This window comes from Ananas comosus, linkage group 5, assembly GCF_001540865.1.
Source record: "Ananas comosus cultivar F153 linkage group 5, ASM154086v1, whole genome shotgun sequence".
In the NCBI taxonomy this organism is placed as follows: Eukaryota; Viridiplantae; Streptophyta; class Magnoliopsida; order Poales; family Bromeliaceae; genus Ananas; species Ananas comosus.
Window position 1 is genome coordinate 1430336 of NC_033625.1, and position 17534 is coordinate 1447869.

The 17534-nt window shown below is 34.8% G+C and overlaps 1 protein-coding gene across 3 annotated transcripts; it reads right to left on the reverse strand.

Annotated features, from left to right (window-relative positions):
• On the reverse strand, window positions 866–9202 carry LOC109710495 (K(+) efflux antiporter 6-like). 3 transcript variants are annotated; one of them, XM_020233108.1, is made up of 20 exons: window positions 8810–9202; window positions 8156–8199; window positions 6913–6971; window positions 6696–6774; window positions 6459–6520; window positions 6299–6374; window positions 6044–6118; window positions 5145–5216; window positions 4957–5040; window positions 4396–4464; window positions 4221–4298; window positions 3902–3990; window positions 3582–3678; window positions 3409–3462; window positions 2724–2819; window positions 2113–2301; window positions 1953–2030; window positions 1702–1746; window positions 1500–1592; window positions 866–1326 (listed from the first exon to the last, which is right to left on the reverse strand). In XM_020233108.1, the coding sequence occupies exons 1-20, from the start codon at window positions 9048–9050 to the stop codon at window positions 1270–1272; spliced, it is 1737 nt and encodes a 578-aa protein (XP_020088697.1). In that variant the 5' UTR covers window positions 9051–9202; the 3' UTR covers window positions 866–1269. The 3 variants fall into 3 exon arrangements, with proteins under 3 accessions (XP_020088697.1, XP_020088696.1, XP_020088698.1); XM_020233107.1 differs by having other exon boundaries at window positions 866–1390; window positions 8810–9201; XM_020233109.1 differs by having other exon boundaries at window positions 1259–1401.

The following is a 17534-nucleotide window of genomic DNA, read 5'->3' on the forward strand; positions in this document are numbered from 1 at the left end:
GAGAGAGAGAGGGAGGAGGGTAGTTGCAAGTGTATTAAATGATAAAACGTTAAAGTAGAATTATATTATTTGTTTAGGGATAGTTTAGGTATTTTTATAAAAAATTTTAAGTGAGAAAATTATTTTTGTGGGTATCAATTTGAGAAGCTGCTTTTTGCTGCTTCTGTTTTTAGAGGTTGAAAATTTAATTTTCTGGTTCTCAGAAGCAAAATTAGATTTTAAAATTTTTATTGCCAAACACTCTACTTTTAGACTCAGAATCACTTTTAAAAAGCTTGGCCAAACACCTCCTAACTCACAAACTTTTTACTTTACAAACTATAGCTAAACTAGTTAGGAGGATTGAGAAGGCAGTCAGACTTCTAAAACTATTACTAATGTTTTTAATTCTTTTCGCCTCTGCCTTGCTCTTCACGTACGTCCTTCTCCTTATTTATAAGCAGTGGGACAACAGATTTTAGAGCATTTCAAATCCGTGAAAAGATTTTGGAGATACTTTTGTGTCTCAAACTTAATTTGGTATTAAGACTTATCTGACGTTATTAGATAAAATAAAATTAGAATAAAAATATACTTCTACATTCTCCGATAAAATCGTAAAAAATATATCGTAACGTTCGAAAATAAATAGAATATTTTTTATCATACGTTTTTACCGCACATAACGCAATCTGTTCATAATTCCAAAAGAAATTTTAAATGCATTCCTAGCCATCAAAATGTTTTTCAGCAACTTCAAAACCTTTTCTTAGTTTTTCTTTTTCATCGCAAGCTATAAAGCTGATCCAAACACCATCAAAATGTTTGTTTATGACTTCACTGCAGCTAAGGGGTTCGCAAATTTCTTCCTAGAACACCATAGAGGAAAGATGCAAAACAGGGAATATGTTTACCAAAAATCAAGTTGCCTCGGACAAAACTAATGAACCAATAGAATCTACATTTCCATTTAATCACAACCAATGGGAATCCGCCGTTAGAACTCTCCCATAAACCAATGAACAAAGATCGGCACGCGTCTTGTTACATTACAGAATACCCACATATTTGGGTCGAAGAAACAGCTCGAGCCAAGCTCACAAAATGATCAACCCCTCTGACTCAATCAACCTTGTTCATCTTTCTTGCCTTCCTGCGCTATGGACAGATCTCCACATAGTGGATGTAAGAGGAAATTGAATTACATTTCCGGGCCCTCCCAAACAAGCCAAGGCTGAGTCAGACATCCTACTTCCATGTACTTGAAATATTGAGTGATGCTCATCTCACTTAACCGCATTTTGCTTCATGTACTTCAAACTTCTTATTTTCACGAATCATGAGAACCTTGCACCATCAAATTTATCCGCTTAGCGCTATCTACCCAGAGGCTATCGCTTTTATAACTCATCTGAAAGTAGACTTGATAAATAAATAGATCAGAACTGAAGCAATGCATGCAGAAAAAAAATAAAATAAAAAAGTTGGAGATTACATTATTAGAGATTATGGAACTGTACCTCTATCATTTGAGTATCTGGCGAGAACCATCGCACGAGAACACCGAGATGAATCACAGCGGGAATCAATTTGAAAAGTAATGGAGTTGTCACCTGCATGCATTCACAATATACCATCAATACATTAAGTTAATTTTCTTCTAACCTCCACCAGAAAAGTAAAATATTTCAGATAAGTACAGAGGTATTAGATGGTAATTACCAAACTTAAAGCAGTAGTTCCCAGAAGTAACAGGTACAATTTACCCTATAAAAACATGTAGCATGCAGTTGCCCAATCAAGTTAAACAAGAAAACTCACAAAATAAGTATAAATGTGCTTAAATTTAACAAAATACCAAACAAAATCCATGTGAACCACTAAATTGACCGATCACCTCATCTATATGCAAACCTAAGCTACTTTGGCGAGCTGTGTCAACTGTTGTAGTAAAATAATAGAAATAAAAATACCTCCACGAGATGAAGGTTTGAAGCACGACTTAGTAACACAAATGCAAATTCCCCTATCTGGGCCAGTGACATACCAACCTACAAAAGAAACAGGAGAGTCAAAGTTTATGACATGTATAAATAGTTTAACAGAAAAGATATCACTTGAAATAAGGCCTACAAGAAGTGATGTCTTGTGACTGTAGCCAAACCCCTTGACGACTATAGTGACGACAACCGTCTTAATGATGATAACCAGAATTACAGATGCAAGTAAGATATCCACGTGGTTCCAAAGAAAATGAACGTGGATCAGCATTCCGATGCTTGCTAGGAAAAGAGCAGCGAAGAAGTTGCGGATGGGTTCGATCTGCAGAAAGAACAAACCTGAAATAAGAGAACATATAATGGATTACTATATCTGGACTTCCGTTTTATTTATTAGAAAAAAGTGGTGAGGTGCACTGTGCACATTAAAATACAAATTTATCATAAAAACACATAAAAGATTCCCATCACCAGTAATACAAAGGTATAAAACTGACAGTTGTAACTATTAGCTAGCAAAGCCCATGATATAAAACATATTGTTTCTAAGCTCACAATTCCATTGAGATGTCATTTAGACATAGGCATTCGAAATGAGAGATCAGACATTTTGTTGCATGCCACGTGCCTAATAAAAGCACATATATTAACCTCCTTGTTTAAATGCAGCACGTGATATATGATGTCCCTGAACAAAGCTTAGCACCACATGACACAAACAACATAAAAAATTGAAAAACTTACCTGTTCAAGGGTATGCTGTGAAAGATCGGTGGTTGATATCATCACTCCAGCAGCAAAGGAACCCAATTCAAGACTTAGACCCAACTTGTCACTACACTGAATCAATATAAATTCTATATGAGAAAAAAAAACCAAAAAGCTCGTGCACATTGAGGAGAACAATATATGCGGTCACATAAAGTGAATTCAAACTACTGTTGTCGTCATTCAACTAGTACAGAGTAAACAGTGGAGGCACCAAGGTTGCCCATCGAGAAAAAAATGAATGACTCAATGTGTGAGTACGTATGCCTGTTATTCATAACACAGTTTCTAGTCACCAATGAAGTCAAGTACATATTATTTGAGTAACTTTGAATGAAACCTACTGCTCCTCTCAGCCACATGCTGCGAATAGCTACTAGAGCGTCCATAAAGATCACTAGTATGAAGAATTGTACATAGCTATTTTGATTAGCTTTGAGTAAAACCTACTAATCTCAGTGACGTGATGAAATCATATATCAGATTAATGAGTAAAGATTAAATAAAGTAGAACAAATCAAATGGACAAATGCATAACAAGTCCAAACCGTAAACAACAAAAAAAAGTTTCAGAACATCAATAAAGGAATTTTCTAATACAAAAAGTCTTGATGTAAGTAAATGAAAGTAGAGAATATGCTGACAGAAAACGACCACTAACCCAGGCAACTAGCAAGCAGAAGGCAACAGATGCCAGCTGATATAATTCATTGGTCTGCATTAATGGCAAGCTAGTCAGAAATTACCAACCACAGAAATGGAAGCGTCTGAGGAGATAAGATTAATGCTACAAAGAAAATATCATATAATTTCGCCTCCAAAAATCAAAATTACCTGAGATGAAAGGCTCATCATCAGCTTAAGAAACCATGGAATGCATGTACGGGATAGTATGGAAAGAATAGCCAGGAATGTAAACAGCAGTATCAACCTGGTGTAATATTTTAAAATTGCAATTATCAACACCATGTATTTTAACCATATTAAGGCACAGAAAACTTTAGAAAAACTAAAAGACACAAAAATCCAGCTCAACCAAAAGAAAAACTCATATGAATAAATCATGTTATGTAATTCTTTGACAAAGTAATTGCATGATTTCATTATAAATTCCACAAAAGAATTGGCAAACAATTTGGGAGATTTGCCCATACGATTTTGACATTGATATGACTCCTTGAAGGATGCCAGATGTGCCTCCCAATATGGGAAGTAATGCAAACAGCAAACCCACGGCGCAATCCTGGAAAAAAAGTGTCAATTCAAAACAAAGTAAAAAGCACAACGTAAGAGAACAAATAAGTAAAATTTAGGATATAAGATGTACATTCTTAGATGAGTCAACAATCTAAAGGGCATTATTAACTTGGTTGTTTGTTACATTAACTTTTCACCTCATACGTGTTTACATCCAGCTTTGCAACAAAAGCATTACCCATCACAAAGATTTAGCAGGGCTAAAATTCAAATTACCTGTAATATAAGGGTGCCGACTGTAACTTGACCATGAAGCGCATTGATACTATTTTTTTCCATCAAAAATTTTAGAACCTGCATACAAATGGTTCACCCATTACAACTATTGCAATTAAAAAAAGTATGAATGCTTCATTCATTTTAGTAGTCCTAGACATATTAAGAAACATACCACAGCTGTTGAAGACATGGACAAAAAGGCACCAACAAAGATACCCTCTGAAACTTTGCCTCCACATAACTGCATCCAACCAATAAGCAGATAGGCAATAAAAATGAGTAATCTTGCAGCCAGATGTTCATTCTCAAGCTAGGCATTAAATAAACAACAAAGAAACCAATTTTTGAGTGTCCCAAGTTTCATCCTCTAGTAACAGAAAACAATTGTATAGAGTTTTTCCAGTTATCTAGTTGTACGGTTTGCAATAAGGCACAACCAACATTTTCAGTGATTCATACTATGATAAACAATAAAGAACATTTCATAGAAAAGGATTGAAAGAAAAGGAATTCGAAATCTCAGATGGAAATATACACTTAATATATATGCCATTAAACATAGAGCTTTGGGAAAGTTTGAAATTAAAAACAAGTTCCTCAAACATTGTTTGTTTAAAGAGATTTTGTTATAATATGAGCCAAAAAATCACCCCACTAAAGCTTTTTGAAGCAAAGTAACGAAATAGGAAATTTTAGAAAACAAAATGCCAGGCATATAAAGCTAGAAGCATACCGAGGCAGTTACGCCACACAAACACATAAATAAAACAATTTGGAGCAGGCCTCCAAGTACAGCAACTGCACGAACAACGCGAAGCTGTAATACAACAGCAAGACTTCAAACATTTAATAGATAGCCAAAGAGGTAGCTAAAAGAATTCTTGTCTAAAAAAGCAAATGAAAAATAGTTGAGGAAGATACTTTTGTTGCAGAGAACTCCAGGCCCAATGCAAAAAGGAGAAAAATCACACCAAACTGAGCTACTGTTTCAACCTACAGATGAGAAAAAGAGTAGCATAGTAACATACAGAGGTGCACATCCACTGACATAGTTGGTATGGGAGAATGCATAAAATGATGCAACATCAAAGAAACTCCATAAAGGTCCATACAGAAATTAACCTTCTAACAAGCTATTACAGCATAGAATACATCCTTGGCTGCCAACTAGGCACCTCAGGCAGGGAAGACTCTTGCTTTCTCTATGCTGGGACAACGTAAGCAAGCACCTAACCTTTGTCCACAACAGCTGAGCATGATGCATTGCCGTATCATTGAAGAGACATAAGCATATCATCTTTTTATTCAAAAATACATCTTAAAGTATGAGTTCCATATAAGATAAGTTGCTTTCTTATTGTTTTTTGGTGTACACCTGTGTATTTACATTTTACTGTTTTGTCAGTAGCTTTTCAATAATTTTAGCCTAAATCATGGTAAGTGAAGTTTGATTCCTTTTGCAATAGATTAGAATGCACAGTTTCTATCATCTAATTTACCTGTCAATCAAATTTACTATTTAGTCTATCATGTGTAACTTTTGATGACAGAAATGTTCCAACACTATAGTCATGTACCAATTTCTCTATAGATAAAATTTTTTGAAGCTTTAGATGCTCAGAGTAAGGAATTAAAAAAAAAAAAAACTGAATATTACGAATTACAATTTCTGATTTGATGTGCTTTTAGTGGGCAGACACTAAACTGAAGGAGCTGCTCAACATACAAGTACAATGAAACAGCAAAAAGGCATACCAAGTTCAAAATACAACTACAGACGACATATCACTGCAATTCCAACAAAAGCAAAAGCACCTTACTTGCACCATTTCACTGACAAAGCTAAAGCCTCCAGGTCCAATCACAGATCCTGCAAGTAAGTAACCAGTAATTACCTGCAAAAGAATTTCAAGAACTCCTTTCCATGAGGCTTTTAGATATGAAAGACTCATAATGTTTTGACAAATCTAAATACAAAGAACTACAGAAAGAGATTATCTTTAATTTTTTTTAAAAAAAAATTAAGTTGATGCAGCACACTCGATTCAGAAGAAGATAGAATCTATAAAACATACCGGTTGTCCAAGACAAGCAAAGGCGATTCCACCACATGCCGCAGATACAATGACCACAACAAGATCTGATATCAACCTGCGATGATTTCCAACTGGTATATCACACAGCCACATTGACGGCAAAATCTTAATAGTGTTTTCAAATATTTTGCAGTCATACCTTAGATCTAACTGTAGCACAGGATATTTTGACTTTGGATTTGATATAATGAAAACATTGTCCTGCAAAAAACAAAAAGTTTTAAACACTTGCAATCTCCATATTTGAAGCTGTAAAACAGAACGGGTTGATGAATAAAATTGATTTCGCATTAAATTTTTTATACATTACTGTGTAATAAATGATAAAGAAAGGCTCGTTAGAAGAAGTTTGAAGCATAACAATAATGCCATATACCTTCCGATCTATCAAGGTGGGTATTTCCTCTCCTCGATTTTCAGAATCCAGATTGAAAACATCATGCAATTGAAATGACCTGTTAATTTTAAGGATTAGAGACTGCTTAGTTTAGGAACTTTCCGTACTGGAAAAGCAAGATTCATAAAGAAAACATATTTAGTGGAATGGTAAGACGAAAACAAAGAATGAAGTTTCTCATAAAAGAAACAAGTACTTCTCATCTCTAGTCTCATTCTTCTTTTGTGTAACTCTAGCTACAGTTTCGAGAACCGCCTGGCAAAAGAAAAGAAAATGAGATTAGTTCTCAATTATGGAGATATGTTTGCATTATATGTAAAAACCAATTCGAAATAAATTGTTATCAACACTTTTGACAAAGTATATGATCTTATAATGAAGAATTTTATGTCCCAGACTAGATATCAGTTAATGTAGGCTACATAGTGCTCTTCATGCTTTATCAGTGACATAATTAACAAATGTGATAGAAAGGTGCTCACTCCAAAGAAGATCCAATAAGAAATACAGTAGATAGACAACGTATGCAACAAAAGGTACATCCAAAAGGTACGTTTATTGCACACATTCCAAAATTTGCATCTAACTTCAATTCTGTTTATATCGAAAGATTCTAAGGCAAATTTGATACCATTACCCCATAATGATCAAATTCGTAGCACAATATTGTCAACTCAACTGCAATTCAGTTAAGTAACCAAAGAAAGGCAGCATGAGAAATGATCAACTAGGCTAATATTGCTAATGGCATTAACCGCACATGCATGCTGATAATGTAACCTAATTGCTAATAGCATTGTAACAGCAATAATAGCAGCATATTAACATTAACAGCACCTTCATTTCTCTTGTTGAAAAGCTACATAATGACCGATATTCTTGATCTCATGAACACCCATTAAATGTGGCATCTCAATATACAAAATATCTACATCTCCCATCTGAGTTACTTCTCGTGTTGATGTTTAAAGGGCCAAAGAACTAGGACGTCTTCAGAGAGTTCTCAAGTTGTTCAATGCCATTCCATGGGAGGCATCACTAATCTAGCAGCCTCTAAGTAAGATTTTATTGGGGAACTAGCCATAGATACATAACTTAATCTAAGAATGTTCATCAACGGTGCTGACAAATAGACTCTCGAAAAAATCTAGCGCAGACAATTTGGTGTCCTCGTCAATAGTTTCGTACACAGCTTGCTCTATCTCTGATTAAGCAGCACAATGCAAGTTGCATTACTTCAGATTTACAAGAACAGAAAAGATTAGACAGCAGAAACATAATGAAAACATGGTATCTTAAGTCGTTCTAGGTGCTATTAGAGTATACATGGTCATAAGTTGACATACATAAACTTGACATTTTCATAAAAGAGACTAAAAACAATCAACAGTGCAGTGCTTCTAATTATCTGTGAGTTCCAAGAGAGTAGCAAGCATAACCTGATTTCCAGCAACGCTGTTGTTAAAGCTACCCACGTCGGTTTCTGCAAAATTGAGTGAAAAGGATCCATTAAACCATCGTATCATTCTTCGATCATTGTGAAATTCTTGTTAGGCAAAGGTAGCTCGACTCCTCAAGAGCCATGAGATATTTAAGCTTCCATAATGATTACATCCATAGTGCTGATAATATAACAAAGATCTAAAAAGGCAAGTAATTATACTCAATTACCAAGATAGCATACCTAGTGGGTCAATGTTATAAAAGTTTTCCAGTTCTTGACTCTACTTTTGGAAGAAGCAACTCTCATTCATAACAGTAGTAGTAACTCAGATCTCATTGTTAAACTAAATATGTGGAAAGATTAAAGCGTAAACTGCAGTAAGCCTAATCGAATTTACACAACCGTCATCGCATCAATAGCGAGAAATCTGTAGCGAAACTCCCTCAAATTCTCGATTAGGAGGGCAAAGAAAGGATCGAAAGAAGAATCAGAGCCAAGAACCATCCTATGTGATTCTAGTTGACCCAGATTCAAGAACCAGAAATCCTAGCCCTCCAAAACCCTAGCTCTACACCCCCTCCACCACATCGCACCTCGGAATCAGGATGGAATGAACGACACAAAAGAGTCAGATCTAGGAGCTACGAACCTCCGCCGCCCTGCTCGCTCTCGGAGAACTCCTTCTGGAGCGCCCGATCGATCATGTCCGCGAAGCTCCCCTCCTTCGCCCCGCCGGAGCCGTCGACGACGCCCACCTCCGTCGCGTTGCGCGCCTCCGTCTCGCCATCGGCGGCGACGGCGCCGTCGTCGACCGCCGTCGCACCAGGGGACGCGATCAGGAAAGCGACGAGTAGCAGCGCGAGGGATCGGAGGCGACCGCGGCTCCCCATCGCTCCCGCGAGTAAAGAGAAAGTGGAGAAGGAGCTTTTTGGGAGGGAGAGAGAGAGAGAGAATAAAAAAGTGATGGGAGTGAGAAAGGGATCGCGATTTCGCGATCGAAGGGGGTATGGAATCGGGGGTATGGAGTGAGGGGAGAGCGGGGTGAGTCGGGTAACCGCCCACGCCTCTTTATTCCTCGATTCTGGCGGTGTCGACGACGCCTAGTGGAAGCTGGACGCGATGGTGGGGTGCATAATTGGGCGGAGCACCGGATACCGGTCGCTCGCTCCTCTTGTGATTGAGTGGAATTATTTGCGTGGACCCCGGTCTATAGACCGCAGTTTCCTACCAAACTCAAACATCGACAGGCACGCAATTCCACACCACAGTTGGTTAAAAATTTAATATGCTTGGTTTCAGGTACTATGATTATATTATTTTTAATTAATTTTTTTTGTAAAATAAAAGAAGTATATAGTTTACTATTTGTTTTAAAACAAAAAGTTCTCATCCAAAGAGTGAAGGTCGTCTCAATTCTAGATAATGAGCCGTTGACCAGCGTGAAAGTCCAATTAAGTGAATTAGTTAGTTACATCGCTGCCATCTTTCACTTATCACTTAGATCAAAAATAAATTTTTTTTTATGATTAGAAAAATTTTATTAACAAATCTATAATAAATTTACATCAATTTAAAATAACTTAGAACTCATAGACCATTGCCGTTAATCTTTAAATTTTTTATAAAATATATGTAAAAATATTATAGTAGTATTAAGATAATTTTACTCTGTGTATAAAATCTGCCGCTAGAATTTTCATTATTGACGTACATAGCGTTAGAAAATTTTATACCCTCTTTATTTGATAATTTATTTTTTAAAACTAATCTTATTACATCTTTATATTTTTTTTAATATTGTAATATGCAAGTGTTGTATAAAATTATGGATAAATTAGATGTTAAATTTATGCCAAATGTTTAAATGTACAAGTAGTATTTCTACTCTTACCTTTCAACCTTGCGTTAAGTGATGAAAGGACCCGGTTTATAGACCGCAGTCCGTACAAAACTTTCTCGTTTGTTAGGCAGGAGAAATTCTTTTCACGACCGTCGGATGGGAATTGCGCGGGAAATAGTAGGGGGCGCAGGGATCGGACGGCTAGCATTTCGCAGTGCGTGTGATGGGATCTGGAGGCATAGAGACCAGCGAGGTGAGGTGAGTGTGACGGATAGCTAACGGTCCAGAGTGGAAACTGTTCCTTACACCCGGTTCATCAGCACATCCCACAAACCTCTCCATCCATCCAACTCTTCTTTGTACTAATTATTATATATTAATTTTAAAATCACCACTGTTTAGTACAGATAGTAAGTACTCCAACACCGACTAAGTGATCGTCGGAGACGGTGCAAGTAAGATACAAATCGGGAAGGATTATACATGACCGGTTTATGGGTATATGGATGCACTTGGTCCAGACGATTAGAGTAGGTGGCCGTGGGGCCCACGTCTCGATCGGGCCGTTCAATAGGCATTAAAAACTCGTGTCGGTGGCTTCTTTTGGAGCGAAGCGGTTTACTACTGCTCGGAATATACTGAGAAAATATTGTCCGCACCTGAGTGCATACTTACATCCGCACACGTATCTAAAAATGTGAAACAATTAGATTTCAAATTTAGAACCATAAATACAAGCCATCCGGTCCTTTACCACCATAGCAATTGCTCTCTTCTCAAGGTATGCTGATCAAATTTGTTTTATGATCCACTGCCAACCATTCATCGGAGCGAGTCCATGTACTTCAGCCCACACCGCTCGGAAATTCATCGGAGTCCACACACGCGGGACCTGCGTTCCTCGGGCCCAACTGCACCTAATCACAAATGATGGATTGTGGGCTGAAGCCTTTTGGTGATTTTTTTAGGCCCATAAGATTGGGCCTAACGGTAGAAAAGTTGCAATAACACGAGAATGGGCCGCCAATGAAACTGGCCCACCATTTTTAAGCCAACAAGCTACGCTGTTTATTTTCGCCGAGGACATTTAAAAAAAAAAAAAAAAAAAAAAAAAAAGGCCACACCAGCGGAATGTTGTCCAAAAGATAAAATTGTAGAGTTCCTACTGAGATTGAGATGAGACGGTGATAGGTTATAATGGAAATCTCAATTAGTTTGGCTTCTCGCAAAATAAAAGATAAAGAAAAAGAAGTGATAACAAGAAGTTAGAAACGAGACTTCATATTTCAAAAATGAGAAGTTTTCAGCGTCCTCGTCACTGCAGCAAAACTTTCGTCAAAATCATTATTATTGCCGTTTCAGATGATAAATGATTAAGCAACATCTTCATAAAAGCGCCAATTTAGCTAGCATATCTATTTAGCATCAAATATCAAACATTTACAACAACAACTGGAAATCCCCAAACATTACATATATCTTTAAGATCAACTGAATCTGAAACCTATGATGCGCCCAATTTTATTTGTTTTCGCAAGTCCTTAGTTCACTGCTTGCATTTCTTAAAATAACTCGTCACGGAACGGCAACATCCCCACCATGTATAATAAAAATAACAAAATATGAAAAAAAAAATAAAAAAAAAACATGTGAAAAATTCAACACCTATTGTCATTAGACGACCACGTCATTATGGCTCCATGCTCAAAATTTTGGTGCACATAAAAATAAAGGAAGTTAGGCAACGCCATAAGTATTGTCACATACACATACCTTTTAAGGGCGTTTAATTGTAATTCCCTTTTGGTTTTAACAACAACTATTTATACTTAACCTTATGTTAGGGTAGAGAAATTAAATTTTCTTTTTTAAAAACAAGTGCACTACATCCTACGAACAAATTCATCGATATGTTAAATTATTGATGGAGATTTACCGAAAAGGCCACCACTCTGGTTGTACCATTATTAGATATATTTATTTATCAAGCATTATTTTAAACCGTTATTTTAATACATCATTAATATGTTGGCATACAAAATATGATAGTTATTAATTGGCTTACACATAAAATTCAAAAGTATCGTGTATACGTATTATTGCCAGAACAATATTTTGAGGACAAAAGTATTTCTTACTTATTTGTTTGGAAAATACTTTGATTATCCTGTAACAATATTTTATGTATTATTGATATACTGGCAAATACAGATAATTTTGTTTGACTGTCTGTCTCAACCTGCTAATACAGATCTCTAATAGCATGAATGTCAATATATTAATAATATAAAACAACCGTTCCTAGCGTTAAGTGGCAAAAAACTTGATGATTAATATCCGAAGTCTCAAATTTGAATCTTAAAATTGATTTAAGGTTACAGCATATTCTTTACCTCTCACTTTTTTTTCTCTCTCAAACGAGTCTCCAACAAACATCCAAATGCGCAAAAGCAAATTGGGGAAAAGGCAAAGAATAGAGAGTGCGAAAAATGAATGATGCTAATTAAGGGCACCTGCAGAATCTACAATATAGTTTTTCTGCGGCCATATAAAAAGTGTTGAATAAATAAATGACTAAAATACAGATCTCTGTCCATTTAGTTTTTAAAAATCAAATAATTATTTAAAAACGCAGCTAAATAATATGATGACATGATATATGTCATTAATTTATATACTGCTGTAATATGGCATAAAAAAATAAATTGCAAACATAGCAAATAAATTTGAGAAATAATTTGATTCTTAATTATATAAATAACAAAAAATTAATCATTAATCAATAAAAAGTAAAAGTATTATTTTAATTTACAGTAAGTTAAAAAATAACTTTATATTCAAGATATTTTTATTTACCTTAACTTTACCTGTCAATAACGAGAATAAAGAATAAAAATATTATTTTTATTATTTTGTTTACCATAGCTTTATCTATCAGTGAAAACTCAAACTCTCCTAATACTGTAATTAATTTTAGCAAGTGGCAAGGGACAAAGGGGTTGGTGGTTGGTACCCGAGATCCAAATTCAAATCCTAGTTGATTCACATTTCCAGCTAAGTTTATTTCTAAATAAAAAAAAAAAAACGAAGCAGGTAACGTGTTACCTATCTCTAAAAAAAAAAATTAGCTTATTTCAAACTAAAGTCAATTACAAATAATAATAATAGTAATAATAAAAAAAATATTAATCATTCTCGAACAATTTCAGTATTTAGTTTATTCACTTTGTTTCAAATAAAAAAAAAAAACTAAAACACTTTTATTCCATAACTTATAAAAAAAAAAATTCCCAACTTCTATTATACTACTGGCAACTGAACAAAACATTTCCTTTCGAGGACGGGGTGTCGAAGAGCCGAACACGGGGCTGCTCATGTTCAGCTCGTTTCATAGACAAGCTGATCTCAAGCTATTTCATTAAAGTATCGAGTCAAAAAATCTAACTCGTATTTTATTTATTTATTAACGAGTCAAGCATGAGCGGATCCACGAACAACAAACTAAAAAATTAAAAAAAATATGCATAAAAAATAAATTTACGAAATCTTATCCATTAGACTTTGATCTAATGGTTGAAAGTTACACATAAATAAAAAAATTTTATGATTGAGTTGGATTTTATATTTAGATCGAATTAAAAATTAAATAATAAAAATTTATATTATATATATAATTATTTATATATATATATTTATATTTATATTTATATTTATATATATATAGAGCAGGGCTGCTGTGCTCTTAGGAGCACGGAGGCCTCCGTGCTCCTGAGCCGTTTTCGATGATGGAGTTTTCGAATCGACGATTGGCTCCGTTAAACTTGATCTAGCGTATTTAAAGTTTCTAGAAAATAATTTTTGCGATTTTTCGATATGATTTACCTAGCAATCGAAAGGATTCAAAATCAATAATTTTTAACGGCTGAAAATAAAAATTCTATAAAAAGTGGTGATATAGCACTAAAATTTTCGATCAGAAATATAGATCTTGTTGTAGATAGTATAAAGAATTTTCTATCAAAATTTCATCTGATTTGAATACTTCTACACCGTTAAACTTGAAAACGGCAGATATCAACCATTAAAAATTATAGATTTTGAATCCTTTCGATCACTAGGTAAAGGATATCGAAAAATCGCAAAATTATTTTCTAGAAAGTCTAACGGAGCCGATCGTCGATTCGAAAATTCCATCATCGAAAACGGCTCAGGAGCACGGAGACCTCTGTGCTCCTAAGAGCACAGCAGCCCTGCTCTATATATATATATATATATATATATATATATATATATATATATATATATATATATATATATATGTATTTAACTGTTATTGAGCTGAATACGAATAAACTGATCTCAATTCGTGTTCGACTCAATTATTAAACGAGCGTTTTAAACTACAACTTATTTCGAATCGGATAGAAGCTGACTCATAAACAACGAACTGAATTGCTACTCTATAGGCGTGGGAATCTCGAGACCCCCCAAACAAGGGCTAACGACCGCACACGTGGCGAGTTCTCCGTTCGCAGGGGATCACGTGACGGTGCGCGTGTCATTTAGATCCTCCACATGGTGAGGGTGGTGGTTGGATGGGGGCCACGTGTACTTTTCCACTTGCTGATGGGGCCCGCGTCTCGTGATGCGAACCGCCGCGTGGCGCGAAAGATGTACGTCCCGCATTCATGGCGGATGCCGACAAATGATTTTTCTATTCCTACGGGGCATGCGGTAGCCGATAGTGCTCGCCCGGATAAAGTATACGCGAACCGAGCGCACCACGTCAGTCGTCGACCGAAGACCTCTCGACCGTCCATGACTCCACGTCATCCCTTCCTTGAAATCTGCACCGTCCACCCATTAAACTTTACCCAACGTAATCTCAGAACTATTTTCTCCTAATACAGCGAATATTGTTTTAAGGAAAAATTTTAAAAAACCCTTTTGTGGTTTTGTAGTTTCTCACTTTACCTTCTTGTAATTTAAAATATATCAATTTGCCTCTCTGTAGTTTCTTTTTTCTTTTTTCTTATCAATTTTATTATTTTTTTTCTTAAATCGGTGATAAAGTTAAAATTAAAGGGTACTAAAGTGAATATTTGATAAATCTAGATAGGTATCTGAAGTTTTTGTATATAATTTAATGAAATATTAACGAAAAAGCTATCGAAAAGATAAAAATGAAACCACAGAGGGACAATTTGATACATTTTAAATCACAGTGAAGCAAAGTGAGAAAATACGAAACCATAGATTGGTTTTTTGAAGTTTTTTCTTTTTTAAAAAGCATCAGTATTTGACCGACCTTTTGAGATTCAGAAATTTTTTTTTTCTTTTTTGAGAATAAAATACAGGAGTGAAAAGTAAAATCCAACAATGGAGAAGTGTGCACCAAAAAAAATAGGGTTAATTTCCCCAGCAGCCTCACAGAGTTGTGAAATATAGTAAACACCTTTTAAATTTTTTAAAATTCACAAACTCACTTTTAAATATAATTTTGTTTTTATAAATATCCTTCCCGTTATCAACTACTAACATCCGTTAAGTTAACATATTTCTTATTTTACTTCAAAATATAAAATTACTATTCTACCCACAACTTTTCTGCACTATTTCTTTAAAAATCAAAGCTTGCATGTTCATTATTATTTTTCAGTGCTTACTAAGTAAAAATATTCAAACTATAGACCATTTGAGTAAATCCTTGAAATTTTAATTAATATTTTCTTTGTTTAACAGAAACCTTTGTTTAGTTTTTAATTTTTTTAGAATAAGACATATGGACTATCTACACATTGCGATTTTATTCTTATACATGTTAAATTTTGTATGTTGCGAAGATACTAAAATTATTAAATTATAGAGTTTTATATACTACATTGAATAAACTTTTTAATTTAATTAATAAAAAAATTTCAATTTCAAGACAATAAAATTTCAGAATGCTTTAGTTAAAAAAGGTTAGTTCACAACAGGTTGTAGTAAAATGGTCTCCATATATTCAAAAATTTTGCCAGAATAGTGAGAAGAATGAAATAGAGTGTAAAGTTAGTATTTTGAAGTTCTCGTCCCTAAACATGATGGAATGTTAGCTATGGAGGTATTTCTGAAACTTTTTCATATTGCTGAAGGATAAATATAAAATTTTAACATTTTAAAGGGTATTCATAAAAGTAAAGCTATTTGAAAGGGTATTGAAGAAATTTACCCAAAAAAATACTTACCTAGCACAAAATTTGTTCGGGATTTTTTGCATCCACATCAAAATTAAACAAATTAAAATAAAAAAAATATTTAGCTAATAACGTTAGTCATGAAACATATTAATTAATTAACTTTTTTCTGAATTTCCTTTATTTTTTTCATGTAGATGTGTGAAATAGTGTCACAACAGAGGAATGACCACCGACTATACATATCATTGGTAAGGTGTACTTACTCTCATCACAGGGTTCTATTTTGGAGTATTTATCCTTCACAACGAGATGGGCTTAATTGGGCGCTAATTAAGTTTTTGTTTTTTCATTCCTTTGAGACGAAGCACTGCGGGTAAAAGTGCTTATCCGTAGCTATTGTTGTAAACAATAAGCAACTATTTATATATACTTTTGCAATGTTACGACAAAGTACTCAAAGCATGCATTACTCTTTTCACATGCTCCTGTTCCCCATTCACATGCAAGCTCACTTACGTGTCCATTCGCCTCCCTAAACTATCAAACTTTTCATTATAAGTAATAATAATACAAATAATAATATGACAATATTACTGGATCAAAGAGATACATGTACTATTGGCACAAAATTTAGAAATATTTCTAGTTGAATTTTGCTAAGTTTATATTTATATTTATATAAAATATATGTTGTGGAGAATATTACGTGCCTTTATTTCAGATATGTCACGTCGCTGTTTCGGTCATCTGACCCCTTGATTACTTAATACTTGGCCAATTGAGTTAAAAAACAAAGTGGCTCCCTCCATGTGCTGCTACAAGCTTTGGTGGGCATGCACTTTGACAGGTGAGGCACCTGCTCGACCAGTTTAACTCGGGTTTAACTAACACACCTCGAAGCTTCTTGAGTCCGACAGAGTACTACCAACAACTTTAACATGGCTAACTCTCTCGCGCACCACGTAGCGGCATTGTTGATACGTCTAAATTTGTGTGCCACGAATCTATATATGTTTTTATTCTTATGTCTTATATCTATGTTGTGCTCGATAGTTTCTTGCCATAAATAAATATATTAAAAGCATTGATGCTAGAAATAGTAGTTAGTATTGTTGGATGGGTGGGTTCTTTCCGGTGGGTATCATTTTGGGCTCGGAGCTTCAGCATTTGAGATCTAAACACTAGTTTTAATCATACGTGATAAAAGTTTCCATGCTTTTTTTTTTTTTTTTTCTTGTAAAGGATTCTGCTCGCACAGTTATAATTTAATGCCTTATGATTTGTTTTGTTTTTGAAAGCGAGATGTATGGTTTAACTAGCGAAAGAGACGATTCGAACAACACCTCACTCGTCTC

Coding starts and splice junctions, on each gene's coding strand:
- LOC109710495 (XM_020233107.1), bottom strand. CDS start 9,050: ATGGGGAGCCGCGGTCGCCTCCGATCCCTCGCGCTGCTACTCGTCGCT. Junction 6,119..6,298: donor TTGCTTGTCTTGGACAACCG/GTATGTTTTATA, acceptor ATTCTTTTGCAG/GTAATTACTGGTTACTTACT. Junction 3,991..4,220: donor TCGGCACCCTTATATTACAG/GTAATTTGAATT, acceptor CTTTTTTTCCAG/GATTGCGCCGTGGGTTTGCT.